The sequence below is a fragment of the Stegostoma tigrinum genome, chromosome 18, assembly GCF_030684315.1.
Source record: "Stegostoma tigrinum isolate sSteTig4 chromosome 18, sSteTig4.hap1, whole genome shotgun sequence".
In the NCBI taxonomy this organism is placed as follows: domain Eukaryota; kingdom Metazoa; phylum Chordata; class Chondrichthyes; order Orectolobiformes; family Stegostomatidae; genus Stegostoma; species Stegostoma tigrinum.
Window position 1 is genome coordinate 34970415 of NC_081371.1, and position 12717 is coordinate 34983131.

Here is a 12717-nt window from a genome sequence, read left to right on the forward strand (position 1 = left end):
ACAGTTTAAGGCCAATGGAGTTCTTAAGGGTTCTTGAGTAGTTTAAACTTTTTTCAACATACAAATTGCAAAATAACAGATGAAAGATTTGAGATCCAGCATTCAAATTATTCAGCCATTTCAGACAAATTCTGAGTAAATAGAAATAAATTTATGTTAATATAACATTTGGTGTTATCTGAAAGTAAAAATGTCCTAAGTGCTCCTTACGGTATTTGTAATAATAGTAGTTTCATAAATTGCATCTGAAATACAGGAAACCGCTACAAGTGATTTGCTTTGTAACAAAATTTGATTTTGTTGCTGTTATATCATCCCTACCACTTTCAATGGATTCAGCCCAATTCTTGTGTTATTTTAGTTGATTTACTAAGCACTGTACTCTGAATATAACAACAGGTTGGATTGTTGGGACGAACGGGTGCTGGAAAAAGCACATTACTTTCTGCTCTTTTGCGTCTCTTGTCTACTGAAGGGGAAATTCAGATTGATGGAATATCCTGGAATTCAGTTTCTTTGCAACAATGGAGAAAAGCATTTGGCGTCATTCCACAGGTAATGTATTCTAAAGTGCCAACAGTTACAAAGTTCAGTGTTGCTGAATAGAAGCCATGTCAGCGACAGCCCCTTCTTGATTTTCTTTGATTTAAACAAGTGCAATGATATTGGATGTTTTGGCATCATTTATACTAGACTGATAATAACGATTAAAATCCAAGTTAGAAGCAATTTTTGTATTTGAGGAAAAATTGAATTATTTTCCTTACATATTTCAAGAATTTGGAAATTTAATTGACTTCCAGTGCATGTAAATTTGGTAGACCCAGAAGTCATAGAACAATGTTAGCATTTGTGCATGAGTAAAGGTCATGTTTTGCTTTGATCAGGCCAGCATTGGCCACTCAAGCTTGGAACTGTAGAGACTTTCCAAAAGGTCTAGGATGCAGGTGACCTTATAGGTCAATAAGGTGAGCAATGATTCAGTGTATTTTTGACGCAAGGAATGCATAAGTAATGGCTGAAGGCACGTTCCGCTTCCCCATGTCCCTGCTCTCCCTGACTACTCTCATGGTCCTCCTGCTTCCTGGTCCCCTGCCTTCGCACCCACTCCATGTACCTACTCATTTATCTACCATCTCTATCCTCCTGCCCGCTCCTAGTGCTCCTGCCCCCTTCAGTGCTCCTGCTCCCCCTAGTGCTGCTGCTTCAGGCTCTTCCCATGCACATCCATCCTGTCATTCCATTCCCATGCACTTACTTTCCACTTGCTTCCTCAGTGCTTTCTCCTGACTGTGATCTCACCATGCTGCAGATCAATCTGCATGTCTTTTTTTTCTCCTCTGGGGTCCTATTCTTCTGTACTCCTACCTTCTCTGTACTGCTGTCAAAAATAGACAGACTCTGCAGTGAGAAGTAGGCACACCCATTTCATCAATATCTGTAAGTGAAATTTTGATTTATTGAAAGAATTATTAAGATAACTTTTATGCATAGCAATTTTGCAAAATGGGTTTTGTGCAGTACTACAACCTAAATGGGAGTGGGGGGGAATGATTGCCAGCCCATTTGAGAAAAGGCTCCTTCAACCAAAAAAATGTTTGCAAACCACTGGCTTAAACAATGGAGAATGAATCGAAAGGCCTTCTGTTTCTCCTAACTTCTCATCCTATGTTGACATATTGATAAAGATGTCTATCAGGGCAGTAATAAACTTGTACAAAATCCCTCTGAAAACAACTGTAATTCAATATTCTGCCTTACAGAAAGTCTTTGTGTTCTCTGGAACCTTCCGGAAGAACTTGGATCCTTATGAACAGTGGAGTGATGAGGAAATCTGGAAAGCCACTGAAGAGGTAAACCGTATGTCACTTTTTTGGATGTTAGTAATAAATACAGTGCATCATTCATTATCCTGGATGAACTGAAATAACTGGGATACCAGATTTCATAATAAATAATTGTAAATTAAATGATTTGTCTCAAGTTATAAATAATACACTTTCTCTAACGATAAAAATGACTATTGGGTTGAAAATTACACGGCAAAGCTCCAACAGGATTACTTTGCACTCAGCTTATATATGTGTCTGCATTGAGCAAACTGCCTTCTATTTTTACCAAGAGAGTGAATTCAAACTATCTGCTGTCAATTTCTGCTCAGATGAACAACAGCAATGCTAGAGTTGTTAATGCAGCACTAATTTTTTGTTTCATCAGATAACTTTCTTTACATATGTAGCTCCACTTTCTCTCAATTTTTGCCTGAAGCTGTTGACTCTTTGCTGACTCACTATTCCCAGGATACTTACAATTCACTCAAATGACCAATATTCACCTTTGACCTTTGATAAGTCAACTTCCAAACATTTTTCCAACTTTAAGGAATCATAGACAAATAAAATGTTTATGGAACAGAAAGAGGCCATTTGGTCTACCATGCCCTTACCAGTTTTTGCTTATCCAATTTCCTTTCGAATGCTATAATTAAATCTATTTCAATCACACTATCAAGCAGGGTGCATTTCAGATCCTGATGACTGGCTGTGTAGCATACTTTTTTTCCAGTGTCACCATTGGTTCTAGTCACCTTAAACTGATGGCTTATGGTTGTTTGCACTTCCACCAATGGGAACATACATGTGTTGAGTGTGGATTCTTTCCAGCCTAAAGTGACCTACCATGGATTAAAATTTCCACCTTTCTGATCCAGCTAAAGGAGTCCTGTTGGTAAACAATATCTGATTATTTTATAAGTTAAGTTTATTACATTACTCTAACTATTGATGTTATATAAATATGATAAATATTTACTGCAGAGACTGTTAAGGGCGTACTAGCCTCAGGTTTGTCTCCTATAAGCTAACTCTCTAACCTGACCAAATCCCCATTGTATCATTACAATGAGTAGTCAATACTGAACTCAAACAATCATTTTGTTTCCAGCCCCATCTACAACAATATGAACACATGAATTAGGAATAGGAGTAGGTCATTCGACCCATCTAGCCAACCCACCACTCAATAACACTGTGGCTGATCTAATTGCGGCCTCTACTCCACATTCTTGCCAATGTCAGTCTTAAAAATATTTGATGATCATGCCTTGATTGCTGTCAAGGGAAGAGTGTTCCAAAGACTCGTGATCTCCGTGAGAAAAAGAAATCCTCCTCATCTCCATCTGAAATGGGAGACCCTTATTTTTAAACTGGGTTCCTTCACAATCTCTCCCACAGGGGGGAAGCATCCTTTCAGCATCCAGTCTGTCAAACCCCTTGGGGTACATGTCATTTTTGGATGAGGAAGATCTAACGAGCGAAGTACCAAAGGAATTGGTGCTGGGTCCGCAGCTAGTTAAACTCTGTATAATGATTTGGTTGTTGGGATCAGAAGTATGGTAGTTACATTTTCTAATGACAACAGGATAGGTAAGAAGTTAGATGGTCAAGAGGAAGCAGCAAGTAAGTAAAGTGATATAGTCCAGGTAAGTGAGTGGGCAAAAATTTGGCACATGGAGTGTGACTTGATTCATGTAAACTTATCCGTTTTTCAAGATGACAAAAGCATTATGCTTTTTAATGGAGAGTAGTGCAGAACTCAGTGTTGCAGAACGACTTGGTGTCCTGGTGAATGAATCACATGAAGTTATTATAAAAGTACAGCAAGTGATTCAGAAGGCAAATGGAATGTTGTTTGTTGTAAGATGAGTAGAATAAATAAGTAGAGAAATTTTATTACACTTGTGCAGGGTATTGGTGAGACCACATCTCGAGTACTTGTGTCTGGTTCTGGCTTCCTTTTTTGAAAAAGAAATATAATTACTCAAAAATATAATTAGTCCAGCACATGGACTGCAAGAAGGCAGCTTATCACACCCTCTCAGGAATAACTAGGAATGGGCAATAAATGTTGGCCTGGCCAATAATGCCCACATCCTACAAGTGAATACAAAAAAGAAGCAGTTTAGAGAAGGTTCACTCAACTCACTCCTTGTATGAAAGGCCTATGTTACAAAGAGAGGTTAAATAGGTTTGAACTAGTTATACTCACAGTAGCTTAGAAGAATGAGAGATGATCTTACTACATTGAGGGGACTGGGTAGATTGGTTACCCAGAGGATATTTCCTCTTGTAGAGGAGACTAAAGATGGAGGACATGTGTTAATAATAAATGTTCATTGTTTTATAACAGAGATCAAGGGAAATGTTTAGATTTTGTGTTGTTCAAATTGGCATTTATTTCCTAAGAAATAATGATGTTTCAGTCTTCAAATTTATTTGTGGCTGAGTTAGATAGATTTTTGATAGAAAAGGGAGTCAAAGGTTATGGTGTGCAGACAGGAAGGTGGAGCTGAGAAGCCATAACATGATTAACCATGGTTTTATTGCAGCAGGTTTACAGTCCCAAAGGGGCTATTCTTCCTCTTAAATCCTAGCTCCCTATTTTTCAATAAGATCACCTTTCATTCTTCTAAGCTACAAAGTGAATAAAATCCAATGTATGCAGGCCTAGCTTGTCCAACATTTCCTCATAACATTATCCTTCCCCTCCTCAGTGTTAGTCATCTGTACCTTCTTTGTACCTTTCTTAAATAAGGAAATCTAAATTATAGACAGCGCTCCAAATGTGGTCTCACTGTTGCTCTACAAAACTGTAATAAAACTACCTACTTTTATATTTGATCTCTCCAGTAATAAAACATTTTCATTTACTGCGCCTAGATCCCTAATAATTTTGAACACTTCTATCAAATTTCCTTTCAAACTTTTCTCTAAACAGATCAAGGCTGACTTATGCAATCGATCCATGTAAATTAAGGTCTGTACCTCTGGAAACATCCTCATAAGGTTTGGCCAGCAGCCTCTCTGAAGAATCAAAGATTCGCAGAATTGTTATGGCACAGATTGAGGCCATTCAGTGCACATTGTGTCTGCATCAGTTCTCATCATGACTTAGTGCCATTCTCCTACCTTTTTCCAATTTCCTTGCATGTTGTTTCTGTTTAAGTAATCATCCAATACCCTTTTGAATGCCTCCATTTACCCTGCCTGCACCACATTTCCAGGAAGTGCATTCCATACCCTAAATATCCACTGTCTGAAAAAGATTTTTCTTACTTTACATTTGCTTCTTTTGCAATTTACTTTAAATCTGTGCCTTCTCATTTGTGATACTTTTAGGAGGAGGAACAGTTTCTTCCTATCTACTCTATTCAGCCCTTTCATGATTTGAAATCTTTATCAGCTCTCCTCTTACCTTTCTTCTGTCTCAGGAGAATAGTCTTAACCTCTCCAATCTACTGTATTAAGTGATGCATGTCATCCCTGGAACCATTATTCTCTTCTACTCTCTCTCCAACACATTCACATCTTTCTGATAATGTGACACCCAGAACTATGCACAATGCTCTAGCTGAGGTCTAAAAAGTGTCTTATACAAATTCAGTATCACTTCCTTGCTCTTATACTCTGACCCAATTAATAAATCGAAGGGTACTGTCTACTATATTATTTGCTCCCTCCACCTACTCTGCCACTTCAATGATCAATGCACACGTACATCCTGCATCCCCTTTAGAATTGTACCCCTTATTTTATATCGCCTGTTCATGTTCTTCCTACCAAAATGCATCACCTCACATTTATCTGCATTGAATTTCGTCCACCATCTATCTGCTCACTTCACCAACTTGTCATTTTCCTTTTGGAGTTCCACACTGTACTCGTTGAAAGTTTTCCAAGTTTTGTACCATCCAAAGACTTTGAAATTGTTCCATGCGCATCAAGATCAGGATCATCAACAGAGCCAAAGAATCCATTTAATTCCTACAGTTTGGAAACAGGCCATTGAGCCCAACAAATCCACACCAACTCTGCAATGAACATCACACCCAGACTCACTCCATACTGTATTCCTGTAACCCTGCATTTTCCACAGTTAATTCACCTAACTTATACATCCCTGGACACTAGGGGCAATTTAGCATGGCCAATCCATCAAATCTGCATATTTTGGACTGTGGGAGGAAACCAGAGCACCCAGTGGAAACCCGTGCAGACATGGGGAGAATGTGCAAACTCCACATAGACAATTGCCCAAGGCTAGAATCGAACCCAGTCCTAACTGGGAGGAAGTAATTCAACCTAAGAATGTAGGAACAAGAAGCAGGAATAGACCATTCAGTCCTTTGGGCCTGCCTTACCGTTCAGTATATGATTATGCTTGATCTTCTACCACAACTCTACTTTCAGTCCTCTTCACAACCTTCTTGATCCTTTGAGAGAAATCAGTCAGGAACTTAATGTTCTGACCCCATGTCACATCAGTTTTTACTCGCTTTCAATAGAGGTGCTTCTGCGAATTTCTGATTCCAAGTGATGGCATCAGGCCTCACGTCCCTCTCAGGAGGGCTATCACTCACTGCTCAAAAGACTAAGCCTCTCAGCAACAGCAAAAAAAATTCTGTGCCACAGATTGAGTTGCTTCCAGCAAGAATTCCATTGCATTTTCTCAATCTCCATCACATCTGTTCAGATGAAACTGTCTTTTCTCAGTGTTGGAAATATTTGCAATTTGTATTCCCTCGAGCTATAGAGGCTGCTTCTTTGATTCTATTGCAGGGCAGAGATAAGTTCTTGAACCGTGGGAGAGTTGAGGGTTCCAGGTGTAACAGCAGGAAAGAGAAGCTGACACTACAATCAGTTCAGAGATAATGGGAACTGCAGATGCTGGAGATTCCAAGATAATAAAATGTGAGGCTGGATGAACACAGCAGGCCAAGCAGCATCTCAGGAGCACAAAAGCTGACGTTTCGGGCCTAGACCCTTCATCAGAGAGGGGGATGGGGGGAGGGAACTGGAATAAATAGGGAGAGAGGGGGAGGCGGACCGAAGATGGAGAGTAAAGAAGATAGGTGGAGAAGGTGTGGGTGGGGAGGTAGGGAGGGGATAGGTCAGTCCAGGGAAGACGGACAGGTCAAGGAGGTGGGATGAGGTTAGTAGGTAGCTGGGGGTGCGGCTTGGGGTGGGAGGAAGGGATGGGTGAGAGGAAGAACCGGTTAGGGAGGCAGAGAATATTCCGCCTGGGAACCCTGCAGCCATATGGTATCAATGTGGACTTCACCAGTTTCAAAATCTCCCCTTCCCCCACTGCATCCCTAAACCAGCCCAGTTCATCCCCTCCCCCCACTGCACCACACAACCAGCCCAGCTCTTCCCCCCCACCCACTGCATCCCAAAACCAGTCCAACCTGTCTCTGCCTCCCTAACCGGTTCTTCCTCTCACCCATCCCTTCCTCCCACCCCAAGCCGCACCCCCAGCTACCTACTAACCTCATCCCACCTCCTTGACCTGTCCGTCTTCCCTGGACTGACCTATCCCCTCCCTACCTCCCCACCCACACCTTCTCCACCTATCTTCTTTACTCTCCATCTTCGGTCCGCCTCCCCCTCTCTCCCTATTTATTCCAGTTCCCTCCCCCCATCCCCCTCTCTGATGAAGGGTCTAGGCCCGAAACGTCAGCTTTTGTGCTCCTGAGATGCTGCTTGGCCTGCTGTGTTCATCCAGCCTCACATTTTATTATCACTACAATCAGTTCAGCCATGACCTTATTGAATGGCAGAGCAGGCCTCAGGGATTGTCTAACCTACTTCTGCTCCTAATTCTGATGTCCTTTTGATTAAGTTCTGCACACTGTTTTACTGATACTAATTATATTACTACAGGTTGGCTTGAAATCAATGATCGAGCAATTTCCAGATAATCTTAATTTTGTTTTGGTGGATGGTGGTTATATCCTCAGCAATGGTCACAAACAGCTCATGTGTTTGGCTCGATCGATTCTCAGCAAGGCTAAAATCCTGCTCCTGGATGAACCTACTGCTCATCTGGACCCTGTGTAAGTTTGATCTACAAAGTAGGAACAGATTCATACAACAGTGGCTAGAAAAACCGAAAGAACTATGGATGCTGTAAATCAGAAAAAAAAGAACACAAGTTGCTGGAAAAGCTCAGCAGATGTGGTAGCATCTGTGGAGAGAAATCAGAGTTAACTCTGCTTTCGAGGAAGGGTCACTGGACATGAAATGTTAACTCGATTTGTCTCTGCAGATGTTGCCAGAACTGCTGAGCTTTTCCAGCAAGTTCTGTTTTTCTTGTGGTGACCAGAAGTAGCTGATGGACTCCCAATTGATCATGAATAATAAACATGCTTCTTGCTTATTTTTGGGGTGCATTCATTTTGAAATTCAAATAATTGAGAACTGCTAAGTGGTCAGTATACCAAAGTTGTTTCCCTGCGTCGAAAGGTAATGTATTATAACTTTTTCCAATTGTTTTCTAATTGATAACTGATATGAACCATTTGCAGTCTACTATAAAGACCTAATAGTACGTAAAAGAACGAAATAAGTAATTCTCAACAGATTGTATTTATTGTTTCATATGTAATGTATTACTATTAGGTGATTTATCAGTTATTTAACATTTTTTAGTAAAGTTGTGTTTATAGTGCATTAGATGTAAAATGACAAATTGTAAGCTAAAAGGTCTGTTTCTTTTTATAACAGAACATTCCAAATCATAAGGAAAACACTTAAAAATACATTTTCAAACTGCACTGTAATACTATCAGAACATAGAGTGGAAGCTCTCCTTGAATGCCAGCAATTTCTGGTTTGTAGTTTTGTTTGTCTTTTCTCCCTTGTGGTTGGCATGGATGGCATTTTTGCATGAAGCAGGATGTGCATCATGTTTTGTAGCTTTGGTGAAGCAGTGTTTGGTAGAAACAGAAGTATCTAGTTCAAACAGTAAACCTTAGTTGTAACAGAGAAGATATCACTACTGATATCTATCAGATCACAGGCAAAAATAGGAAACAAAACTGGATGCATCACACCTTCCCATTAATTTCTTGCAGTTAATAGACTGACATTTTATTTTACCAATTCTATAAATCCTTGTATATTTAATTCTTAAGCTAACCCGTTAAGTCACAAAGGAAATAAGTTTTAAAGAAACAGCTTTAGTGATCACTTTATGGGGACTAACAAACTGCTAAACAGTGCTAGTTTTGCCTAAACAAATAAGCTGGTTAAACAAATCTTGTGATAAAATGCTGACAGTCCTTCACACTCCCTTCCCAGGGACTTATATACTTGTGTGACAGCAACACTTGCCATTTTTTGGTAATGGTAAACATTCAGTTCAAGAGTTAGTAAGATTTTATATTAGATTTTACACTATAATCAGAATTAAATCTAATTGAACATGACCTTACTGAACTCTATCATCTAACAGCTCATTGTGCATTAAATTGCTTTTTAGGTAATTGAAGGATGTTCAGTTAAACAGTTTGATGCTCTGCAGAAACTTTTAACTGAAGCAAGCCTTTTCAAGCAAGTTTTTGGACACTTGGACCGTGCAAAGCTATTTTCTGCTCACAGAAGGAACTCAAGCAAAAGGAAAACACGGCCAAAAATAAGTGCCTTACAGGAGGAGGCAGAGGAAGACCTTCAAGAAACAAGGTTGTAAAGCTACAAAGAACAAAAAGCACAATATATTCATTAAGGTACCAAAAGCAGTTCTCTAACAGAGAACTGTGACAGCTGCACCTACAGCACAGAACTGTTCATTACTCTTAGAAACTGCTAGCTATCTAAAGGCGTCCTGATCAAGGCTTTCAGCCATCTTTCAAGAATTCTGGACTCAGGCGTGTAATTGCAGATGTGGCTTGAAGTTAATCTACATTACATACTGGATGACTGCACATGGTACCTAATGTAGGAAAACAAGTCAGCAAAACTCCAATAGCTCAGCAAGGTTCTTCTAAAATTAAAGATTCCTTTGCTGACGATCAAGAATCAACTGCCTTCCTTTTCTGTCAATACAGGAGCTTTGTATCAATTACTATGATGATGACATCTTTGTTAATGGTCAAAGTTGGCAGTGGAAATAGTCACTGTTAGCACCAAGCTAAGTGAGTTGCACCTTGCAGACAGTATTTGTTAATGGTGTATTACAATATTTCTTCACATGACACTCCACATAACTAAGCATGTGAAGAATCAAAAGGCTTGCAAAGGATGGGATGCATTGTAAAGTTGTTCTTCTCTGTGTTACAGTGTCATGTATTTAAATAGTAATTCAAATGAAGTATGTAAAAGGCTTGAGAAACTACATATTTTAAACATTTATTCCAAATTATCAACCCTATAAAGGACCAAGATAATGTTTCGCAACAGTACAAAATACAAGATTACAAATTTTCTATTTATTCAATGAATTTTAGAGAGTACTCTGTATTCACCCAAGTCCCTCCCACAAAGATATAATAATTTAGATTCTACAATAAAGAGTAAAGTCACCATATTCCTGCCTCTCATTAGAGAGAGATGTCTGATGACCTGAGGGTCCTCATGTCTCAGACGAGGAGGGAAGTTGAGAAGGAGAATCCTTATGATAACCTCAAGTGGTGTAAGAATTGAACCCATGCTGTTGGTGTCGCACTGCATTGCAAACAGGCTCTTCAGTCAACTGATCCCTGTACTTAGCTTTGCAGAACTTTTAAAAAGCCTTTGTTCCTGGTTTTTGAATGTTACTACCAAAACCAGCCTCTATTAGCAAACAGTAATTGTCCTCTATAAGATTGTGCTGAGCTTTCTTCTAAATTGTTGCAGTCCATATGGTGAAGGTGCACACAACGATGATTAATCAGAAGTTTCAGGTTTTGACCCAGTGACTTTAAAGGAACAGTAATTTTACATCCACGTCAGAAATGTGTGACTTGGAGGAGATGGTGTTCATTGCACTTGTTTCCTTTGTTCCTCCAACTGGCCAACGGCACGGGAACTGTTCATGGTACAAAATACTTAAACTCATTTACTAAGATTAAAATGGAATAATGGTTACTCATCCTTCCATTTGAGGACTGTTCCACCAAAGGAAAACAAAATATGCCATAAATTCTAGGTGTGACTGTTGAACAGACACAGATTTTCTTTTTTGCATAGAGACTAGTAACCCATCACCAAGTTGCCCCTTATTTCCTTGTGCACAGTACATAGGCTGTGACCAGCAGCTCAGAGTCAGTCCCCCGAACAAAGGAGATTCTGAATCTCCCGGTTATACTTTTTTTTAGGAGATTCTGATCTGACAGATTTTTATGTGGGAGACAAAGAGCTCTCATTGGGCAAATGTCTCCACTCATTTAATACAAAATTATTTTTATAGTTCAAATTTAGTCTTTAATAGCAATAGCTTTTTTGTAGGTCATTAACATCTTTGGATATTAATAATCTTAAATCATGTTCAGTATTTTGAAGAGAAAACTAAATCACCACACTGTAAACAAATGTGTACTTTTTGTATAACTTTAATCAATATTTTTAAAAATAGCTTCAGTTTCTTAATTACAACTATTACAATGCAAAAAAAATTTGTTTTTTGATTCCACAAGTAAACATACAACTGCCTACAAATTGTGTTGGATACGAATATGTTAGAAGTAGGTATATGGCCCATTGGTTTGGGTTTGAGATCACTGTTGTTGTGTGACTAAAACATTCTGCAAAATTCACATTTTAGGAATTGATATATATTGGGAACTTTAATCATCTTCAAAAGATACTAGAGTTTATGTGAAAGAAATATCCTGTGTGAAATAAAAGATTTCAAGGACATATGCTACAATCCATTTTATTCATCTTTCAGCCTGCGTATGCAGCAAATTCCACAAAAGTGAACGTTAAAACTGGAGCTATATTTCTTTAGGCAATTCTTGCTCAGAATAAAAAGTAATGTGCAGGTTGAATAGTGTACAATACGCACACAGTGCTGTGCATTCTTAGCTGAAATGAGTTGCAAAATAAGAAAGATCACTAAGTATAAAATCAATACTGTAAAGTTAGGCACATCAGGACACTTCACAGCAGAAAACAACTTCAAAACATTGACATCAAGGTGTAGAGCTGGATGAACAGAGCAGGCCAAGCAGCATCAGAGGAGCAGGAAAGTTGACGTTTCGGGCCTAGAAACAACTTAAAAACATTATTAGGTTGAAATGGTGCACATTCCTAATGGCCTATATTCATAATTAAAATTAATTTAAAATTATTGACCAAATGCAATATAAATGTAAGTACTGTCAATATTTTAAAATTACAGTCAGATGATAGCATTTCAATTGATCAGGCTCAGCCTAGTGGCAGAAGCTGGTCAGGGTGGCTACAATTGGAAGTCCAGAACTAACTGCACCGACCACCCTGTGCAACCAGGTGGAGCCCAGTGCAAGTTCAGAATGGGAGCCAGGTTAGCAGCACTAAAATGCCCCAATGGTGCCAATGGACATTGGAGACTTGAAAAGTAAGAACATAGATTGTGAAAGGGAGCCAGTCAGCTGTTTGGGAATGGAGGGGTAAAGGGGGACTAAGGGACTAAGATAAGAGGAAGAACAAGGTACTCTAGGACTGAATGAAAAAGCACTGGGAAAACATTGTGAAAGCAAGAGCCAACAGACCAAAAAGTCTTTGGCAAAAAAAATTAACTGAAACCTAATGTTTAACAAATATGTTATCACTATTTTAATAACAATGTTGAAGTGAATGATTTGTAACAGTTAATTTTAAACGGAGACTTGTGGTTAGTACTGCTGTTCCACCAACTGTCTTGAACGAGAAAATTTACACGCCTATAAGGAGGAAAATATTAGAAATGTAACTATCT

The 12717-nt window shown here is 39.1% G+C and overlaps 1 protein-coding gene across 2 annotated transcripts in view; it reads left to right on the forward strand.

The window, feature by feature from the left end:
- cftr (CF transmembrane conductance regulator) overlaps positions 1 to 11669 on the forward strand; it is a 115585-nt gene extending 103916 nt beyond the window's left edge. For both annotated transcript variants that reach the window (XM_048549303.2, XM_048549304.2), the window contains 5 exons: positions 400 to 555; positions 1764 to 1853; positions 7722 to 7894; positions 8565 to 8670; positions 9322 to 11669. In XM_048549303.2, coding sequence (XP_048405260.1) covers positions 400 to 555; positions 1764 to 1853; positions 7722 to 7894; positions 8565 to 8670; positions 9322 to 9528 — 732 coding nt within the window. In that variant the 3' untranslated portion in view covers positions 9529 to 11669. The remainder of the gene's footprint in view (positions 1 to 399; positions 556 to 1763; positions 1854 to 7721; positions 7895 to 8564; positions 8671 to 9321) is intronic.
- Positions 11670 to 12717: the final 1048 nt, after the last annotated feature.